We start from the raw sequence: 22581 nt of genomic DNA on the forward strand, positions 1-22581 counted from the left end.
CTATAGGTATCTCCAGTTTGTCACAGTCCGCATCATTCCCTATTGTACTACATGTGGACCTTCATTTGTGATACTTGTGAACTTCTCTGTCACTTGCATTTCTGCTAAAATTATGAAAAAATTATAATTTTTTTTTAAAAAAAGTATTAAAGCACCTGTACCATTTATTCACACAAAAGTGCAGCCCCTTTCCTGTCAGTATAAGAGCTGAGGAACCTATTTACGGGTACTCTGTACTGGATTCATGGGTCACCTACAAGCACTTGCTTCTTCAGCATAGCATAAATCTCAACAGGTCAGTTCGACCTGTTTTTATAAGAGAAATGGAAAGATGCCAGAAGTGAGCCAGATTTTACCTCCAGAAAATGAGGCTTTTTATGGATTGCTTGGGAATGCACTTAGTTGCCCAGCTTCCCAAGCAACATATTCTTTATAGTGTGTAATATAAATTCTTCTAATGTAGTGTGAGCCTTGTTCTGTATTTTTTGTGGACAAAAGCAAACAAAACCTGATAAAATGTTTATGTTCATTTAACTATATAACCTTAAGTAACTTACTAGTAAATGTCAATAGAATCCTTTTGTAACCTTGAAAGTTTACACCTCTCAATCATTCAGTAAAAGCAATTTTTAAAAATTTAAGGCAAAAGAGGGGAAGAATAATGTGGTTCCCGGAATAAACATGCATGTAGGCCCTTCATCAGTTTACCTTTTTGCTAGAGCTTGTGCTGAGTCATAGCCATAGTGGCAAAGCATGAACAAGATGTGCTCAGTGTCACAGATGAAAGAAAAATACACCACTTGTGCTTTATTTTTGCTGCTGTTGTTTTTTGAGGCAGGATCTCACTGTGTAATTCAAACTGGCCTCAAACTCAGTCACAGTCCTCCTGCTTCACCGTCTCAAGTGCTGAGATCATGTGCCACCACATCCAGCTGAGCTCTGTCTTTCATGTGCCAAGCGGGGACTCTGGGACAGGTCTAGGCTTACTGATGCCATGGTGTGGACAAAATAATAAATCCAAAGCTTTTATTGAATGGCAACTGGTTGATTGTATGGAAAAATGGGTCAAACCCTTATCAATGGGTCCCGTTGATAGGGTTGAGCTCACAGTGAAGTTTTGGAAGTGACTATCTTATGATGAGGTTATTCTTTGTAATAACTTTCATATTTTATATGACATGTAATGCTTGCAATAATTTACCTACTTCTTGTCTGTATATCCTTATGGCATATTAGGAATAGCTTTACTGAAGTTTGATTAACATACCATCCACTTTGCATACTAGAAATGCACAAGTCACTGTATATTTAATATATTCACAGAGCGATGTGATTATCGCCGTAGCTTAATTTAGAACATTCTCTCACTCTCCTTGTTTCCGTTAGCAGTCACTCCACATTTACCAAAGCCTAGCCTGAGGCAACCACTAACCTACTTTCTATCTCTATAGTTCCAGCCTATTCTGGATATTTTATATGAATGGACTCAGAATATGTGATGTTTATTTGGACTGACTTTTTTCACTTACCAGCATGTTTTCAAGTTCATCTGTGCTATAATTTGTTTCAATACTACATTCTTTTTATTGTGCCATATCCCATTTTATAAAGATACCATGTTTACTCCTCAAAAGGTGGACCTTGGGTTCTTCTCACATTTTGGTTGTTATGATGAACGCTACTGTAATCATTTATGTACAAATTTTTATGTGGATGTGTACTTTTATTTTTGTTGGCTAGGAGCAGAACTGCTCAGTTGTGTGGTAATGCTAACATTCTGAGGAAGTGTCATATTTTGCTAAGTGGCTGCATCCTTTTGCATTGCCACTAGTGAAGGGACTTTTCTCTGTCTTTGCCAATATTTATTATTGTATTTCTGTTTTTTATCATAGCCATATATATTATATATATTTTTTTTGTACCAGGGATTGAACTCACAACCTCATATTTGCCAAGCAGGCACTTAACATTGCTGAGCTAAATCCCTGCCTATCATATCCATATTAATGAGTGTGATCTGATATCTTATTGAGACACATCTATAACATTTTTAATTTAAAAATTATAACATTTTTAAATTAAAAATCAGTTTTAAAGGCCCAGTGAAATGAAGGAGAAAAAGTTGGTAAGTAAGCCTAGATTTGTGACATTAAAAGCGTGTGTCCGTGATTAAACTGATAAAAAAGATTGGAGCCCTTCTAACTCCTTGGGAATTTTATTTCAGGTGGCCTCTATGCAGTTTATTAATATCGTGGTCCACTCAGTGGAAGACATGAACTTCAGAGTTCACCTCCAGTATGAATTTACCAAGTTAGGCCTGGATGAATACTTGGACGTGAGTACAGCTGTGCTCTTTGGCTTCAATATAAGTATGATTTAAGGTGCACTTCCACTATAGCTAAAGACAGCCTGACACTCAATGCGGTCAACTACTGTCATGCTGGTTAGTGGGAACAATTTGAGTGCTACAGTCTGCCAAAGAAGCTGAATTCTTGCAGACCGCCTGGGATTTCTGCCATCCAGGAGTCAGATAACCTCTTGCAGCCTTGCTCAGCCTTCCTCTGCTTCTGAGGTCTGTCTGGTCAAGTTTCATTGCATCCTTCATCCAGGCTGCAACACGATTTGCATTCTTGGTGACTCTGGGGACCCCATCTGGACAGGGAAAGTCAAGCCAAGACTGCTGTAGAGTGATGAGTAAATGCTTAGTGTGTAAAAAAGTCATGAGGAAGTAGGCACCAGAGACTTCTCCTGAAGCTGTTAAATTCTGCTTTAAGTGTTTGTGGCTTTAGAAGTTCCACTTTCAGCTCTTTGGAGAATGGAGTTTAGTGTTTCTTTTTCAGTCTCCTTTGCAGAAGTTCTTAGCCAGTTCCCTGAAATTCTTCAGTTAAGAAACGAAACTTAATGTGAGGCTCATAAATGGACTTGAATAGTTACATAAGCAAAGGCTATGCCCCCTCCATTTTTTTTAAATAAAGCAAAGGAGTTTCTTTTGGTTCATGATTCTGGATTCGGGTATAGAGGCACACATGATGATGATAGGATGTTTCCATGCTCTTTGACTGTTAGGCAGTTTTCGTTTCCCTTTCCTATAGGATTGGTCCAGTTACACTTGAAAGACCACTAATGATAGGGCAGGAATTGCTCATCTCCATTTCAAGGCTCTTTTTGGCTGTGAAGAGGTAGAAACACTTAGCATGGGCATTTCTAGAGTTCAGCTGCCCATCTTCACAGGGGGTAAAGCTGGAGGATCACATACACTGGTCCCTCACTTAATGGGGCCAGAATCAGAGCTGGTTACTTTCAACCTGACAGCCTTGCTTTCCCACCAGAATGCCCTGTAGTAGACGGGTCTAATGTATACAAAACCTACTCAGAGGGACCTCTCTTGGGTTTCTTTAGGAAGCTGTTGGAAGGATTTTCCTTTTTATTTAGAGACCCACTGATGTTATCAAAGCTCCCCTCCCTTGTGCTTTGAGTCTGAGATCTGATCTCTTTCCTCATTTTTATCTTCTGAGACTATGAGTACAGTGTTTTAACAGTACTTGAGTGTATAGATTCTTCATGGTATTCTGAATTGAGGTTTATGATGTCTTGCTTTAGGCTCCAGGTTATAATGACAGGTAGTAGCATATTGATTAACACCTATTCCTTATTTTAAATCTTGTGAAGAGTTCTGTGAAGCTTCTTTTCCACTTTCTTTTCTAATCTTTGCCCTTATTCAGAAATCTTTTCCTAAACTGAGATGGAACATACACTGTTTTGAACAAGTCAATTGTAGAATCTTAGGTTGGCTTAGATTGGAGAATGTACTGACCTGAGAATTTATACAAAGCACAGTTCCTCTTAAAAATTTAAGGGTTTATAACATTTATTCTTTAACTTTTTTGGTATGTTGGCTGTGCGTCTTGATAGAAGTGGTTTTGAAGAGAAATATTACAAGTGTGTAAAACTACTTCATCAACTCAAAAAAGCAGCCTTGTAAATAGCCATTGATTTTCAGTAAATATTTATTAGCATCTTCTATTTATTAGCAGCTCATCAGCTCCCCAGGAAAATAAATCATCATTTGTGTTGCATGTAAGGAAAAGTCACTGATATACTCGGTTGTTCAGCTCACTTCTGAGCTGACTGATTCCCTTCAGTATGTCTCATCTGGGAAGCAGGGAACTGAACAAAACTTACTGATCTGTGCTTTGGGCAGCCCTGAGTGTTCACATAGGACATTGCCCCAAGGAAGGAATCTGGTAGGTTGTACTAAAATAAGCCTAGAGACTAAATGTAAACTCTGCCTCTTCTGTGTCACCTGCTATTGAACTCTCTTCACCTGTCTACTCCCTGACCCATGCTGCTGGAAGCACCATCACTACTCAGGCGATCTTCTGTACTACCAGCCATGGTCAAGTTTTATGTATCTTGTGACTATTCCTTTTCAAAACTGCTTTGGAATTTTCTGTTACCCTGGTTTCATCTAAATGAAAAGTGTTTTAGATTGCAGTATAACTGCACAAATTTGGAAGGACCTCACTCAGCCTGGCAAATGGAAACATGGGTATCACATGTTACCTGTGCTTGTATGCTTTGAGGAGCAAAATGTAGTGATTACTCAGTATTGCATCCTGGGTTCATGTGTCTGTGATGATAGGCATTTATTACTAAGCAGACATGTGTGTTTTCTTATTTAATGATTGAACTTTAGTTTGTGTTTTGTAAATCGGTCTAATAAGTTTAAACATAAAGGAAGTTTTGTTACATATATATATATATATATATATATATATATATATATATTGCATTATTTACCTTATATATGGCCCGAGACAGTTTTTTACTCATTGTGGGCTAGGGAAGCCAAAAAATTGGACATCATGTTAAACCTTCTTGGAAAAGCTGGGTTTTTTGGAATGAGCAAAATTTACAAACTGTTGGGTAACTATTCTATTTCGACAGATGAATTAACACTGCCTTACCTATAATTCTGGTTTTTAGAAGCTGAAGCACACAGAAAGTGACAAGCTGCAAGTGCAGATTCAGGCTTACCTGGACAACGTGTTTGATGTAGGAGCGCTGCTGGAAGATGCAGAAACCAAGAATGCAGCCTTAGAGCGGGTGGAAGAACTGGAAGAAAACATCTCTCATGTAACTATATCTCAGAAAGAGAAAAACTGCTTACCTTTCAACTGGTTACAAAGCATAATTGGCATTTGCTTTTATGGTAGTAGAAGAGTCTGGGCATGAACTGCAACCTCTCAGAAGTGGTTCCGGTGATCTTAGTTATAGGCACAGGAAAGTGGGACAAATGGCATTACTTAGAGCAAAGTGAAGTATGAGAATCTGACTTGAGGAAGTATTTTCTGAGTATAAGCCATTACCTCTCAAAATAGACGCAGTCCTGTGGAGATCATTAGCTACTATCTCTGTGGTATGTTTCAGAACATTCCTCTTTTATAATCACAAAATTCTCTAAGACTCAACAGTAGACATATTTGAGGAAAGCAGGGAGCTTTTCCAAATATCCTGTCTAATGTCAACTCTATGTCAGGACAGGGACTCAGTTTTGTTTGAGAAACATTTCTTGCCATACATCGATTCAAATATGAGTCTGAAGGCTTTCAGAAGGTTGTCCATTCATCGAAGAAGTATTTCAGTGTTGAAAGAATAAGCAGAAAACCCGATTTATGAGGACCAACTCATTACATGGATTGTCACGCTCCTTGATTGTGAAATGAATTGTCTCTGTGTTAGTTACTTCCTCCTTGCTGGGAAAAATACCCAATACTCAAAAATTAAAGGAGAAAGGTTTATTTTAGCTTACAATTTGCAGAGGTTTCAGTCATAGTTGGCTAGATATAAGGCAGGCCAGTATGGTAGAGGAGAAACAGACCCTGACAGGCAAGCAGGAAGCATCAAGACTTCCTTTTTTTCCCTTCTTTTTATTCCATCCAGAATTCCTCTTAGTTGGTGTACACACACTTATGGTGAGCTTTCCCTCTTGTCCATCATCCTCACCCATAACTATGCTAAACTAGCGAGTGGACTAATCCGGTATTGCATACCCAAGATGCAGTCATTCCCAAAAACCCTGCCTATGAGTGCAGGGGGGACCTCTACATATAAGCCATATCGCCTCTATTCAGAGGAATATTATTTTTCCCTTTGAACAGCCCATGTGCTTTTTGGAGTACTTCATGTGCTTCATTTCCTTTACCCCTTAGCATCAGTCTGAAAATGAACATCTCTGAATAAACTGGTGAACTACAACCTTTCCCTTTGTAAGTACTTTAGTGACCTTGTTGGTGTATGGTTAGTAATAGAATCAGCAAGACCCAATTATAATCTAAAGTCAGTCAGCATGAATCTCTACTCTTCATCCCTGGTATTTGTACTTATGATCCATTTTCAGCAAAGTATCAAAAATCAGATGTTGCTTATCATAGTGCCTTATGCAGAAAGCAGTGATTTTATACATGGCTGACCCTATCTCTTGAAATCATTTATCATAGTGTGACCATACTTAATATTCGTATTTGCAGTAAGCCGCTTTAAGTGCCTCTCCAAATAACTTCTATTAATTGTGTAGTTCGGCTGGAGAGAGAGGCCTCCCTTCCCCCTTCACTTCCCTGCTCTCTCCATGGCTAGCCTGAAGGAATGGAGGGAGACATGCTGTGTATGCTCAGACACAAAGGAGCTGACATGTAGGTTTTATTAAGGAGCATGTAAGAATTACTAATTCTTGGTAGAAACAAATAATTCAGAACCACATTAACATTTCCAGAAAACAACTTGTAGAACATATGCAGAGTTTCCTGTAGGCCCCTAATGGTCTTGCATCTACGCTTTCTGTGGACCAAGGACTTGATCAGAATGTTTCTGTGTTATGACACAGCTTCCTTTTCAAAATTTTACAGTTATCTGAAAAGCTTCAAGATACAGAGAATGAAGCCATGTCCAAGATTGTGGAACTGGAGAAGCAACTCATGCAGAGGAACAAGGAACTGGATGTCGTCCGAGTAAGTGCGAGCATGGCAGCCACCCTGACAGGCATGGCAGGGCGTGTGCTCCATCATTAGCCTCTGTGAATGTGGAATACATTTATTTCAGAGGAATGAACTGGTGTAGCATATTTATTGGAGTCATTTCAAAGCTGATGCTCAAGTGAAAAGTATAATATATATATATAATCAAATACTAGAACTCAATATTTCCTTATCACAGATTTTTGGGAGCAACAATGTTTTCCCATCTGGAGGAGTCTTACTTGATTTTGTGGGTCACCCATTTTGTTGGAAATAAAAACATAGTCTGGATTTAATTCATGCCAATTACTTATTTTTATTGGGATTTGGTCTTCATTGTATTTCTTTACTTTGCTTCTACTCAAAACCAGATTTGGTAGTTGCTGTGGAAACTAAAATTACAACATAGGCTAGCCCTAATGACATTCACCAAAAAAGAAAAAAGAGAGAGAGAGAGAAAATGCAAAGCCAAACCAATCCATTTTATTATCAGATAATCCCTGTTATTTTATTTGGCCTTAGTGTTGTTTTACCTTCCATGTCAGGTATTTATGGAGTGCCAGCCATGTGCTTGGAATTGTGCAGAACATAAAAACACCAACATGCCTGGAGGGTTTTCAGGCAAATGGTGTGCCTTTACGCCCCCATTAATGCAATGGCAGATTTTATGTGATGGTTATCATGTCTGCATGTGTTGCTTGATATTCTGACTCCTCCAGTTAACTCTAGGAAATTTATTTTCTGGCACACCATGGAGACACAGTTGTAGCATATGGACTCAATTCAAGTTCAGAGTCTCAGATTATTAATAATAGACAGGGTGTGAAGAATGTTTCCCTGCCTGCTGGGGGTTTGTGGTGAGAGATCACATGCACAAGGCCCAGCGAGTAAGTTCAGGCCTATGAAAGTGCTTTCACTGGAACTTCATGGGTACCTAATAAAGGAACCAGAGCAGCGTTTGAATGAAAATTATAATTTCTTTGTTCTCTGTTAAAAAGCTAGACAGAAATAAGTAATCAGTGGAGCAAAGCTTTGTGCTCTTTTGTTCACTGCATTACCAAGGGGAAAATGTTCGAACAATTGCTGTCCTGAACTTGGTCAAGGATATTATGAGGGCCAGAGAAATCCATTCAAGTACAGTCAGTCCCTGGTTACTCATGAATAGGTTATTCCGTGCTCTGCAGATTTTTTAATCCTTGTCTGTTTTCTATCCAAGTCTGATTTAGGGTTCCTTTGTCTATTGTTAACTGATATGTGTATCTAGGAGTTACAAATGAATTTTAAAATAAGTGCAAGGAAAACATGCTGCACCACCAGAACATCCTCAGGATATTTCAAAGTCAGCTTTTGGGGAGAAAAGTCATTTTTGCTCTGTTCCTTTCCATCTGCAAGGAACATTGAGTTAGTAGTATTTAGTAAATGATGAGGGCTTGTATTAACAGTAACAATTACTAGGCTATATTGCATGCATCACTACTATCATTAATAATTACTAAACTATGTAGGTTCTGACTGAGTTTTATAGAATTCCTATTTTTACAAGTATCCTTTTTCTCTTTAAAATTATCTCTTTAACCTTAGTTTATCAGTCTGATGATCAGAAGTATGAATGTTAGATGAAGACAAACTCTTGACTGTGGACTCTTTTCCAGGAAATCTACAAAGATGCAAATACCCAAGTTCACACATTAAGAAAAATGGTCAAAGAAAAAGAAGAAGCCATTCAAAGACAGTCTACCCTCGAAAAAAAGATTCATGAACTGGAGAAACAAGGGACCATTAAAATCCAGAAGAAAGGGGATGGGGACATCGCCATACTGCCAGTCATGGCTTCTGGTGCGTTGGCCACAGGATCAGAAGCAGCAGTGGGTAACTGTGCATCAGTTACGGGGACCATGACTTCAGGACCCTTGCCCCCACCTCCTCCGCCACTACCTCTGTCTTCAGACACAGCTGAGGCAGGTAAGAAGTCTTGGGAAGAGAACTAAGGCAGGATCGGGACATCTGTATTTCTTCTTTTACTAACTGTATATGTCCTTTGTCTACTTATGGTAGCATGTTCTTTTACTTCCTGATTTGAAGAACTATTTACATTTTGAGATTGAGGTTATAAATACTCATTCAGTGTGTTACATTCTTTATCCTATTTATGAGTTGGAATTTTATGGTCTTGGAAGCAATCCTTTCAAGTGTTTTGTATGTGACATGCTGCAACACCATCCCTCTATTTTCACTGTTAATTTGTTTCCTTCTTTAGCTCAAAATGGTCCCGTATCACCACCCATGCCCCCGCCTCCCCCTCCCCCTCCGCCCCCTCCGCCCCCTCCGCCCCCACCCCCTCCTCCTCCTCTCCCAGGACCTGCTGCTGAGACAGTGCCAGCTCCTCCTCTGCCACCACCCCCTCCCTCTGCACCCCCGCTGCCCGGAATGTCTTCACCCACAGTGGTTTTCAACTCAGGATTAGCAGGTAAGAACATAGAAAACCGAGATACTCATGTGAAAAAGTCTTTTTTTTTGGTCTCCAGAGAGTGAAAGCCAGTCTTCCCCATGCCAGGTCTGTCACAGTGACGTATCTCCTCATACTATAGGAGCATCACATGCGTGTGGTCAGTGCAGGGAAATAATCACACATCAGAGCACCGTCCTCTGCCATACTTTGTCACACTGTCACTAATGTGAGGTTCTGAACACTCACCTCATCTTCTGCCTTGCCTGGCCCCACCTAGAGAAGGGAAGTGACAAGGTGTCTTGTTTTGTTAGTACCTGTTGGCAGCTTTGCAGTGTGTGGAGTTGATAGCCAGCTTGGAAGTGGGTACATATATGTTACTTTGTTTAAAAAAAAATGCATTTTTGTCAGCAGATGCTTCCTAGACACCTGAGGTGATCAGAGTCTAGGTTAGGCACAGACGTTGAGTGTGTCTGGCTTTCTTTTCTTCTTCTTCTTCTTTTTTTTTTTTTTTAATATATTTGAAATGTCTAGAAACAAGTTTCCTTCATGTGCATTTATTGATACAGGCTTCCAGGCACGACTTCTGAGCACTGGAGAACAGTGGAAGCTGCAGTGCAAAGTGCTGCCAAGAGCAATACATCCCTGCTGTAAAAGCCTTCCAGATAATTCATACAGGCCTCCCATTAACGGGAGACGGAGTATAGCTTCATACCTCACTAGAAATGGAAAGGAGGTGGGCAAGTGAGAGGAAAGTGCTGTGATTCCTTAGAATATTAAGTTCTTGTTTTTTGACTTTCAGAAATGAATTTTTACACTGTGGTATAATGGTCCAAGCTGTTTCTCAGTCACAGAGTATTTCTTAAGTATTGGGAGTTGCTCTGTGGTTTCTGTCTCTCTGTTACTGAGTAGTTTGCTTTCTCATCCACTTCAGTCTGTTTGTGGATTCTTTTGTTTACTCTGGACTGCCACTCTGATAGCCTCCACTTCCGGGACTGTGGCTTTCACAGCCTGTTCCCTGGAGTCTGGGAGACAGTCCTAGCTGTAAGGATTTTCTGGTGTTTATCCCTTCAAGGTCCCAGGCTCATTCATCCTAGTGTCCAGCTCCAGCAGGACGTCTGAATGCTCCCTGTAATGGATCCATTCTGCCTAGATGTCTACAAAACTGGCAAAGATCCAAATAAAATGCCTCTTTAAAGTGATGCTCATCATAAGTTAGTGGCTTTTTTTTGCCTTTTAAGGTCTTCCTACCTACCACACTTTCTTTGAGAACTTTTACTATTTCTGAAGAGAAAAGTTGCTGGGGAGTCATGGTAAACTGTGGGATTATGGAATGTAAATAAACTTCCTAGCAAGCCCTGGGGTCTTCCCTCCCTGGGCTCTTCTCAGTCACCGTGTGTGAGGGCCATAATTGCTTTGTGCACCTGGGCTCACAAGTTAGGCTTTCTTTGCAGCCCCTGAGGAGCGCTTCCTGTGAGATGTGCCGGCCTTGCCATCTCATTGGAAGCTGCTTCCTTTCTTCCCGGCAAAAGTGCATGTGTGACTCAGCGTCTGTTTCCATTCACTTGAGGTCTGACTTGGGACGCAGAGCCATCCTGGCAGGGAAAGGGCGGGAGGCTGAGGCTTGCAGGCTGGGGCTTCCTTCTCAAGGGCATATCCTGTCTGGTCTGTCTGTCTGTCTGTCTGTCTTCTCCTTCTTCTCCTCCTCCTCTTCTTCTTCCCCTCCTCTCCCCCCTCTTCCCTCCTCCTCTTTCTCCCCCTCCCCCAGGTTCTTGCTCCTTTTAATTTCTAAAGCTGTTGATTCTCTCAACTGCCTTGAGTTTAAGGTGTCACAGTCTGTGCTTGGCTGATAACTGATGCCTTCAGGGTCGCCATGTTTGGAAGTCTTCCATGGTATCATATGTAATTTGGAAGACAGTGGATGAGATTGGAAAAACTCCTGTTTAGTACCATGAGTGTCCATTAAATGATTATAAGAGACACTTTTCCTTAGCAGATGTGAGAATTCCACCATCCTTATGAGTCTTGGATAGCTTGAGATCAGGTATTTCTGCAAGTCCTTGAATTGCATTACTACTTGTCCTCAGTTTAGCTTTCAGTATTTAGTGATTGAAGCAGATCTGATGAGCTGTTGTTGGTCTTTCTCCCTCCTTTTCCCTTCCCCTCCCCTTCCTTTCTTTTCTCACCCCATTCCTATGCCGAAATAGGCCACACAGAGTCAGTAGAATTTCTCCGAACAATCAAAAGCCTGGGCCGATATGCCTATAGCCCCTGAGATTTCAGAGTCCCATGATGGCTCTGGGGTTCTGGATTGACAAGTGACAGAATCTCTTACCTCTGGTGGGCAAAGAGCAAGTATATTCCTAGATAGGAGACTAGGAGGAAATGCTTATAGTTTATTTCTAGAACAAAGGGTGTCTTTTTTTCTTTTTTTTTTTTTTTTTGTATTTTATAAACAAAATATTAGTGGTGTGAAATTGCGTTTGAAGCATAGGCTTACTTTCTCAAATCTATGCTAGAAGGATTTGGCTCCTTTTTCAAGGTAGGTCACTAGAGACACTGGGCAGTCTGTGACCTTGGCTGTCTTTGGGAAGATGTGTTTGGGACCTCTCAGTGTGGATTTTCACTGGTCCAGTAAGCACTTGGACTTTTGCTAGTTATTTTCTCCTGCGAAAGTGTTTAAATCCTATGGAGTACTTAACCACAGTTGACTATGGGCTATTTGGAACCGTTACAATGAAATACATTTTTTTCTTTCCCTCTTCTAAACAGGATTAAAAAAAAATAAGGTAAAGTGAATCTTCAGGGCAGGCCTGAGTGGAAATGAACTTTGGCTCTGTGCTGCCTTGTGAAATGTGTCCAAGAAGCATGAAATTCTATGCTGAGTGCGTGAACCGCTGAGCCACTTGACTCTAACCATATCTAATTTTTTTCCCTGTATTTTCTCTGTTCTTTCTGCTTCCACAAAAGATGGGCCAATCAAGCTTTTCTGTAGGTCGCTCCTCACTGAGTGTGTTGAGTATTTGCCATGTGTTCCTGTTGGTCACATTGTGCCTTGACATTTTTTCACTCCATCCTACTTTGATCCATCGCACTTTGATGCTGTCTGTGGAGAGTCTGGGTGTGGGCCGTTATTGCAAGCGTATTCATGTTTTATTGGAACCTGCGGAAGAGTATCCTCTTACAGGCAGGCTCCCTGGGTTCATATACCACAGTCCCTGTTCTCTAAGGAAAGGAATGTTCTTTATTTTTTGTTTATTCTTCATACTTGGGTCTAAGACTTCATGTCTAAAAGGATTTTAGATTTATTTTAAGGGAACAAGGAAACCAAAGAAAGCTGCTTGGTCCCCTGTCCCAGAGTCATGTCCCCCCCAGTCTGTGGCTTACCTGGGAGAGTTCCAAACTGGAGACTCTAGTGAGCCCCGGGAATGCAGTGTATGTCGCAGTCACCTCAGTGACCTTCCTGTTCTTCCCTCCCCCAAGCTCCAGTCAGGAAAACTTGAGAAGAGCTTTCTTGCCTTGTTCTGACCTGGTATTCCTACTCTTAGAAAAAGGGTAGCTGCCAATGAGAGAACTTTTAGTGACCGTCCTGAGCCTGCAGAGTCCACGAAGGGGAGACGGGATGCACATGGCCTCAGCCCGTGTCACACAGACCAGCCCCTGCCCACTCTCTGCACACTGCCGAGCTGGATGCAAGTGCCAGACTCACTAGGAAGATCTCTTCCTTTGTCCCATAGAGGACATGGATTTTCCTGCATGGCACAGACACAAAAAGGATGTACAGTGAGGGAGCCTGACTGTTGGTAGTAGGGATGAAGTGATAAAAAGCCTGGTTTGGAAAAAGCCGTGTCTCTGTGTTCCTGCATGCTGTTGTGTGGATTTATCAGATGACATTCTTGCTCTTTCTATGGCCTTTGTAACTCTGGAGGAATGAGAGGCACCGTCCCTCAATAAATTTCACTGAGGCAGGCAGGAGCCAAGCAGGTAAGAGCTCAGATGCGTGTAGCTTTTATTTTGTTCTGAGACAGAGGACTCAGTTTCTTCCCCCTCCCTTGCTACTGATAGCAAAGAATGGGCTACATGGTGCAGACTGGTGAAAGTGAATGTGGATAGCTAAATGGTTTGGAACAACTTCTTTATGATGAGAAAATACATAGAATTTGAAATGACTTACCTTTTTTAGCCCCTTCCCTGAAAATAAGAGGAGCTGGCATTCCTGGACTCCTATTAAAAGGTTTCTGGTGTTTTTAATGGGTTCATTGACACCTCCCGGTTGAACACAGCTGATTCTTGGGGATCACTTGCTTTCTAAGGAAAGGGAGAAGGGACTGCAAGCATTCCTGAGAAACAGTCCAGTTTCTTGGACATCGTAGCACCCCTTTTATCTTTTTCATTCTCTGATAAAGACGTTCATGATCCCTAGTCTATTTGAAATAACTTAGCAGCTAGTATAACCTCTATTATTGAATCACAAGGTGATATTGCCCTGGCTGAGGAGTCCCTTTTTTGATGTTGCATTCCTGGTGATTTAGACAGACACTGACTATAATCTCTCATCATTTGTTAAGGTTTAGTTGTAAATGTGTTCTAAAAATTTAGGAGGTCAAAGTTTGCTATTATTTGACCTCTCTGCTGTCCCATGACATTGGTTATAATTTTTTGCTCTCCAAAAATAATTTTTGCTTTCCAACAATTTGTTTTAAGTATTGTATCAATATGTATCGAGGAGCAATCCAGTTGACTGAACAACAAAAGAAAACTCCTGGCCTTCAGTTTTTAACATAAAAGTGAGTCAGATAATCAAATGAGGACTTCAGATGGCTCTGGCTGACTGTGTGTGACATTGTTTGTATTGAAACATACTTGGGTGCCTCTTGTCCACCTTCCTCCAGTGTTAAAATGTCATCTGCAAGGACTGTTGTCTGATTGTTCTGAAGGTTGTGATGTTTTAGAGGGAATCTTAATTTCATTCTCTTTGATGTCTTTAGCTGTGAAAATTAAAAAGCCAATCAAGACAAAGTTCAGAATGCCAGTGTTTAACTGGGTTGCTCTGAAGCCCAATCAGATCAATGGCACGGTCTTCAATGAAATTGATGATGAGCGAATTTTGGAGGTATTGTTCCCATGGGTTCTAGGGGGTTGGTCTTTCTGTGCAACAAAGCCAAAATGGGTGCTGTGTTAGGTTTCACTAATAAAGTGCTAGTGTTTTAAGTACCAAATAAACAGATTTATACCTTCAGAGAATAAAATTATATACTGTTTTTATAAGATAAATCTAAAACTGTATTTAAAGGGCTAAGATAGTATAGCTTTGGGTATCTTTAGCATATGCCACAAAACGTGTGTCTTATAATCTCATTGTTTATGAAAGGAAATAAAACCCTCTTTTGGAACAATGTTGATTAAGACTCAGTTCTCTTGCTGCCTTGGTTAATAGTCTTAGAGTGGCAGTTGTCTACACAGCTGATTATAGGAGGCAAATGAATTGGTTGATTGGAATCAGTAGTATACTATGGACATTCCTTTTGGTCTGTGTGTTAATAGATATACTCTGACAAAAACAGGAATAAATTAGCAAGAATGGCCAAAGACAAATGTGTAATAGAAAAAAAGTAAAAACTTTTCTTAAATTGCCTAAATGGTGGATTTATGACCTAATTTTTAAATATAATACCGTTTATAATGTGATCCCCCTCTACCCCAGGATTTAAATGTGGATGAATTTGAGGAAATATTCAAGACAAAAGCCCAAGGTCCTGCCATTGATCTTTCTTCAAGCAAGCAGAAGATGACACAGAAAGGATCAAACAAAGTGACATTACTAGAAGCAAACAGAGCCAAAAATCTTGCTATAACTTTAAGGAAAGCTGGAAAGACGGCTGATGAGATATGTAAAGCTATTCATGTGTAAGTTCAGGGTATTCTGGAGGCTTATATTGCAGTAAATTTAGGATAATACTGAAAATAAGAAAACTGTTAATTAGTAGATAACAGAGTAATTTAATCGTGGGACAAGATGTGAGGCATAAGATGACACCTATTCTTCAAAGATTCCCTTTCTTGTATGTGTGCCATTTCAGCATTGAGTAAGATGCCAGCACTGAAGAAGTGGACTGAATGTTACTGCTATCGGGCTGTATATGAAGGGGCAATTAATCATTTTGGAAGAATAACATCTGGATTGTGACATCATTTATTGTCCTGGGCTGCTCTTTTATATAGCCATGCAGCAATGCTTACATAAAAGGAAAGTTGAGCTGAGAGTGGCAGATGTTAAGAAAAGGGAGAAATTTCAGTACTCTCTGGAGTATGTGGATTTTATCCAGATTTATTGAATACAAATTTGATGGCATTTGTGGAATGATACAGTTCAGGGCCAGATGCAAATATGATACAGATGCATATTTTAATTCATAACAATAGGAATGTGAATACTGTTGCTCTTAGTTCTTCCAGGACATTTTATTTTATTTTTTAGTTTTTATTTTTGTCTTTTTGAGACAGAGTCTTCTATGCAGTTCTGGCTTGCCTTGGGCCCACTTTGGAGCCCAGGCTGGTTTTGAACTTGCAGTGATCCTTCTGCCTCAGCCTCCCAAGTGTTGGAATTACAGGAGTGTACCACCAAGCCTATCTTCTAGGACATTTTAAACAAAGTTCATTTTGTTTTTAAATCCTTGTTCTCCAAATGAGTTGATTTTATTTTTCTCTTAAAATTTTTTTTCTCCTATTTTTGTGGACATGGTGATAAGGATTCATTAAATGTTTTAAAAAGTTCTTCATAAATTAGAATTTTGTAAACTTTGATTACAGATTCATTCAGGAATTCATAACTGTAAGAGATAATTTGCTCTGATTTTCTTTGGCCAGGCTCATAATCTAATAGTATAGCACCTCCAACTGTTGTTCTGACTGTGTACTGAAACCTGATGAGCTGTCTGGTTTTTAACACACATCTAACAGGTGTATAATTCATAAAGCACGATGGCTGGACAGCTTGTACCACTGGTGGTACATGCATAACTGTCCTATATTACCATTCCTGTCACTGGTGGTACAAGCTGCCCAATGGGAGAGTTGTGTTTGTGCCACCAGTGGTTCAAGGTGGCAACAGCATGCTAATTTTGGTGTACCTGGTTTGCTGTGATTTAAGTATAATTCTGTTATTTTGCCAAAGATTATCCAGATTATAATGCTAAAGTTGTAGCAACTGTTTTGTTTGTTTGAATAGAGCATATACTCACAGAGATCTGATATTCCTTTGAGGAATGTATGCACCTGCCCCAAATCATCCATATAGTGCAAGCATTTGGATTCGTTATTTTTTAAAAGAAATATAGCCTCGGACTTGGTTTAAAGGAATATTTTATAGATGTTACCATATATTCTGTAATTGTGTGTATAGTATAAATCCCTTAATTGGCAGTACTTCCCCTTGGCTAAAAACCATTCTTGAACCACTTAACCATTAGATGGTTCATCCTTTTTTCTGCTTTCTCCTATTGTGATTTACTCTTAATTTGAAAAGGTTCAGGGCTGCCCTCTAACTGTAAGATAATAGCATTGAAATCCAAGAGGTGGAGCTGCAGTAGGGCCCCAGCTTCCAGGAAGGGCCAGTCAGGGTTCCTGCTGCTTAGTCAGGACCCAGCCTGGGGTCCCAGTGCTTCTCCCATGGTGGAGGCCTGGGTCCAGCCCTAGGAATCCAAGACTTTGACTTGGCGCCGATGAGCTGAGTGGGCTGGGAGTGGCCAGAAGGTAGGATTTCTAATGCTGACTTACCACCTTGTCTTCAGATTTGACCTGAAGACGCTGCCTGTAGACTTTGTAGAATGCTTGATGAGGTTCTTGCCAACTGAAAATGAGGTGAAAGTACTTCGGCTCTACGAGCGGGAAAGGAAACCCCTGGAGAACTTGTCTGATGAAGACCGGTTCATGATGCAGTTCAGTAAGATCGAGAGGCTCATGCAGAAGATGACCATCATGGCCTTCATTGGGAACTTTGCGGAAAGCATTCAGATGCTGACTCCTGTGAGTGACCAGCTCTGGCGGGGGAGGGGTCAAAAGATAAAAAAACTCAGAGTCGCATTCAGTGTAATGGGCCTAAAGATTGTGTCTAAGAACTTTCTAGGTTTTATTATTATTTTAGCTATCTTTTTCACATTGTGTCTGCAAAACCAATTGAAAACTAGTCAATTTTCCTATTCCCATGCTATTCTTCCAAGAAAATGCTGCTTTCTAAAAAAAAAGAAAAAATGCCGTTTTCTGTGTCCAAAATCCTCTGGATTTCTAAAGATACTTCGATAGAGAGGACAAGGAAAACTATTTTCTCGAACTTGGCCATTTCCTGAAGACAGTAGTCCTCTGGCTGAGGTGATTGACTGAAAACGTGCTTTTCATGATTCTCATGTCGGAGAGCCATTCCATGTCCTCGTGCTTTCATTGGAAGCATTAAATTCAACAATTCTCCTGCAAGTTTGTTATAGGAGATCATGTTGATGTACAAATAACAGCAAAGTTTGTCTCATTCCTTGTGTTAATCTGCCGAACATTTCTGTTCACGGTTCTAAGTCAGCGTGTTACTGCTTATGTAAACAGGCACTTGGCGCTCACTGAACGTGTCTGTTCAGTACGTGTCCTGAGAACTTTTGGAGGGTGTTGTGTCCCTTTACGTCCATGCGGCCCCCACCTTTCTTGGGCAGCACCATCTATTTGAAAGCATAAATCATGTTGTGTAAGGTGAGAAATCATGGCCTGGGGCCGAGTTCTGCCAGAAGAGGCTGTTGAATCCCTAACTCAGTCTTGGTGGTTTTGGTTGTGGCAGATTTTGTAATATACAAGTTCCTATGTTTCTTGTTACCGTGAAGAGTTTTAGAGAAGAGCTTGCATGTAATGATGTGGTTAAGACTTGATTGGACAACTCGGTTTGTTAGGCTTGAGAAAGTAAAACCTCACCATGAAGACTTCAGGGTCTCAATGCTGGCCTGTTACTCTTGTTAGTTTTAGTTTCCAATTAGTTTCCTTTTATTAACATGTCTTTTTTTCCCTCCTCCTTCCTTCCTTTCATTGGAATCTAGCAACTGCATGCAATTATAGCGGCATCTGTCTCGATAAAGTCATCCCAAAAACTCAAGAAAATTCTGGAGGCAAGTGAAACTTTCCTTGTTTATGTGGGTAGCTACTAGCCACAGCTTGCAGGGGAGCCATCCTGATCGGCTTCTTTTTTCTCTTACAGATCATCCTGGCTCTTGGAAACTATATGAATAGCAGTAAACGAGGAGCCGTTTATGGATTTAAACTTCAGAGTTTAGATTTGGTGAGTGAATTAGAAGCAATTTGAGAGCTCCGTGGATAACCAACAGCAGCAGGAATTAAATCTCGGAGCAGGAGAGTTGGCTATTGGGGTGGAGGGTGGCTTTTTTAGTGAAGGTTCTCTCTTAGTGAGAAGAACAATTTGTATAAATTTTCTGGCACACCCTTAAATCATAAGGACTTAAAACCTTAAAAATATTCATACCCTTTCCAAGAAGTATCACTTCTCGGACTCTTTCCTCAGGAACCTGAATTAGGAATGTTGTATTTAATTTATGATTACCAATAATTAGTAATTTAGAAGTTCGGTATTGTGGGAAATGATTGTGTTGGAACTATAGTTAATACATGATCTTGCCCCTTGTGGTGGTCCACACCTGTAATCCCAGCGCTCAGGAAACTAAGGCAGGGCGCTCACCTGTGGGTATAAGGCCACTCTGGGGTACGTGGTGAGTTCAGGGTCAGTCTGAAGTACATACTGAGACCTTGTCTCAACAAAACCAAAAACAACCCCAAAAACAAAAATAATGAGCTTATTGTTTAAATACTGATAAAATACTTGTGAAGAGTTTTCAGAGAAATGGGTAATTTCTCTGAAAATTTTAGGAGAGAAAGCAAAGTCTGAATTATAAGTATGATCTAATACTAGCTAAATAAAATATAGGGGAAAACAGACTGATTGGAAATAGACTGAAGTATTCAGCACTTATCAGTTTACCGAATCCTCATTTTGGCAGTGGATTTTTTTTGGTGGCACCAGGGATCGAACTCAGGACCTCGCACTTGCCAAGCAGGCGCTTATACTGCTGAGCTAAATCCCCGGCCATTGGTTTATATACTGACTATCCCCAAGTGTTCCTTGTCATTTGAACCAGTTGATTCTTCTGTTGAATAAATTTGATAAAATTGTTTTTCTATTTCCTTTTGTATTATAAAAATTAATGAAAATGTATTCAATTTTTGGTCTTCCAATAATTGGACTGCTAAGTGATTAATAGAATGGATGGAATTAGGGAAGTTTTTCAAAAATTTTTACACTTTTCTTTATTTTCTATTTTGGGAGGCCATTTAAATTAAATTTATTGGTACATTTTTAGATGCAAACAGTGGTCACATTCATCATAGGGAAGTTGTACCTGTAGATGGTAGATCTTGATTCTATTTTATTTTCCATTCCCCTCCCCTCTCTTTCAATCCCGTTTCCCCTTCCTTATTTACAAAAGCTTTGTTTCCATTTTTCCTTCTTTTCCCCTCCCTAGTTCCCCTTCCCATTTGAACATTTTGTTCCTGTTTCAAAGTATCTAATATATATTTCGATCCTTGTTTATACTTTTGGTTTCCAATACCAGAGAAACAATGTGATATTTAAACCTATCTGATTTATTTTACTTAAGAATATGGTCTCAAGGTGCATCTGTTTACCTAGAAATGTTTCAGATTTATCCTTTCTACGTCTGAGTAGTAGTCATTGTATTAAAAAGAAAAACATCGTTATTCATTCAACCATTTGATGAACATTTGGGCTGTTTCCAAGATGTAGCTATTGCAAGCTGTGCTGCTATAAACATGGGTGTGCATATACACTGTTAATGATGCTTTTAATTCTTTTGGGAAGCTGCCAAGAAAGGGAATAACGGGGTCAAGTGGAATCTGTGGTTTCAGTTTTTTGAGGACTCTCCACCCTGATTTCTACAGTAGTTGTACCAGTATATGGTCACATCAGTAGCACTTTTCCCCACAACTCCTCCAGCATTTGTTACAGGTTGATTTCTTGATGATAACCATTCTTTCTGGAGTGAGATGGAATCTTAGTGTTTTTTAAAATTTATCTCTCTCGAATAACAATTGCTGTTGAACATTTTTAAATGTTTATTTGCCATTTATATTTCTTCATCTGAGAATTGTGTATTCATCTTTGATGCCCATTTTTGGATTGGACCTTTAATTTTTTTTGAGTTCTTTATTCTGAAGCAACATTTATTCTTTATTCTGGCAACATTTTTTTCCTACTCTGTGGGCTGTCTTTTGACCCTGTTGGTGGTTTCTTTTGTTGTATTTTCTTTTAAATCTTTTCTATACTGCACAAACAAAGGTGATCTCTTTTTCAGAGTCACTTGATCTTTACAAACAGGATGAGGGAAAATTCTTTGCCGTATCCTGTCCAGTCTGCACAGGGCTAATATGGCTTCCCTGTGAGAAAAAGGGGGATGGGCTAAATCCTCAGACTAGGGGAGACATGGTTATACAATGGGGTATCCATCCAGTCACTGTTCTGCTGCCCCCTGATACCTTGGTGAATTCAACACATGCTTGTCCCTCAGTATCTGCGGAGGACAGTTGCCACCACCCCAGGCATGCTAAAATCCTTAGGTGTTCATGTCCCCTGTATGCAGTAGGTACAACTGACTCTCACCTTACTTTAAATCAGCTCTGGATTGCTCTATACAGTGTAAATGTTTCACAGATACTTGTGGCTGACCCCACAGATGTGGGACATGTGGCCATAAGTGACAAGTATGCTTGGGGTCATCAGGAGCTAGTGACTGAGTGACACTGAGTTAATAGTAAAGACAGCAGTGTGGAAGCCCTGCAGTGTCGGGGGGCCTGCATGCTTGTGTGGCATCCCCTTAGCTTCTGCTGCAGTTGTTCATTTTGAGGAGGTCTGATGCTGTAGTCATCTTGCTGTGAAGCCCAGGAGATGGGATGGCAGATGCCGAAGTGGCAGTTTGTGTAAGCAGGGTGAAGGTCCAAACCGTGCTTGGGGTGATTAGAGTCACCCCTGACATTAGCATATACCCGAGTTGATCAGAAAGTCCTGGAGTCATATAAATGTTGGTGGGCTGGCTCACTAGTGTATTTCTCATGGGAATATTTTTTGCCAGGCTGTTTGCCATTGCATTCAGCTCCTCACTTCACGTAGTCTGTCGGGGAGTGACCCAGTGGGCAGTTTCCCCTCATCCTCATTCTAACCCGTGTGCCATTTTGTTTTCAGCTTTTAGATACAAAGTCAACAGACCGAAAGCAAACATTGCTGCACTATATATCAAATGTTGTGAAAGAAAAATATCATCAAGTGTCCCTATTTTATAATGAGCTTCATTATGTGGAAAAAGCTGCTGCAGGTACATGATTTCAGCTGTTAACATTACTCTCAGGTATTTAATGCTTTTAATTATGAGAGGACTATTCCCTGCTTAAAGAAACAGTCTTCAGAACACCTTTAAAAGGCAGGCACGAGAAGTCAGAAGCTCTGAGCTGGAACGTGTGGTGGTGGTGCTGCCCTTCCTTAGAGCAATGAAATGTGAGCGTGCAGCTGATCTCTCTCCATGTGTTCACTGTGATGACCCAGGTCCTCCAGACTCTGTGCCTTCCTGCTCATTGCCCTTTATGAACTAGGATTGAGAGTTACTCCCCAGCAAACCTTTTTTGTTTGATTTCTTGCTCTCCCAGTTGCTCAGAGGTGGCAGATCTAACCCTTTTGCCATTGCCTGACCGCTGAACGACCTGTCCTTCTTGCTTACCGCTTTGCTGTGGCATTTTATGTTTTTTTTCTTCCAATCATCAGTGACTGTAAGATAGCTGGATGTACAAGGTAATAATAACCACATAATTAGGTGAAGAGTTGACATTGTTAGAGTATCTTTCTACCCAAGGATGCATGGGTAGAAAGTGATAGAAACAGACTGGAAGCCTAGTGTTCTTGCTTTTCATACAGTATATAGCATCTAATGTATCGTGACCTTTCAAGAGTGTTAGGTTTGAAAAAGGAATGGGGAATATGCAAATGGATGGAATTTTAGGCAGTGATTTTCCACT

General features: G+C 40.3%; 1 protein-coding gene across 11 annotated transcripts in view; it reads left to right on the forward strand.

The window, feature by feature from the left end:
- The window catches only part of Fmnl2 (formin like 2), a 277669-nt gene that overhangs the window by 242150 nt on the left and 12938 nt on the right, over window positions 1-22581 (forward strand). For 5 of the 11 annotated variants that reach the window (XM_063259092.1, XM_063259096.1, XM_063259095.1 and 2 more), the window contains exons 11-22: window positions 2225-2335; window positions 4987-5136; window positions 6906-7007; window positions 8666-8975; window positions 9271-9480; window positions 12430-12450; window positions 14448-14572; window positions 15164-15366; window positions 17250-17484; window positions 18531-18599; window positions 18689-18769; window positions 21758-21887. In XM_063259092.1, coding sequence (XP_063115162.1) covers window positions 2225-2335; window positions 4987-5136; window positions 6906-7007; window positions 8666-8975; window positions 9271-9480; window positions 12430-12450; window positions 14448-14572; window positions 15164-15366; window positions 17250-17484; window positions 18531-18599; window positions 18689-18769; window positions 21758-21887 — 1747 coding nt within the window. The remainder of the gene's footprint in view (window positions 1-2224; window positions 2336-4986; window positions 5137-6905; window positions 7008-8665; window positions 8976-9270; window positions 9481-12429; window positions 12451-14447; window positions 14573-15163; window positions 15367-17249; window positions 17485-18530; window positions 18600-18688; window positions 18770-21757; window positions 21888-22581) is intronic. The other 6 variants (XM_063259093.1, XM_013142479.3, XM_013142478.3 and 3 more) reach the window with 2 other exon arrangements.

This window comes from Cavia porcellus, unplaced genomic scaffold (assembly GCF_034190915.1).
Source record: "Cavia porcellus strain 051 isolate PalLab524CR breed Dunkin Hartley unplaced genomic scaffold, mCavPor4.1 scaffold_12, whole genome shotgun sequence".
In the NCBI taxonomy this organism is placed as follows: Eukaryota; Metazoa; Chordata; class Mammalia; order Rodentia; family Caviidae; genus Cavia; species Cavia porcellus.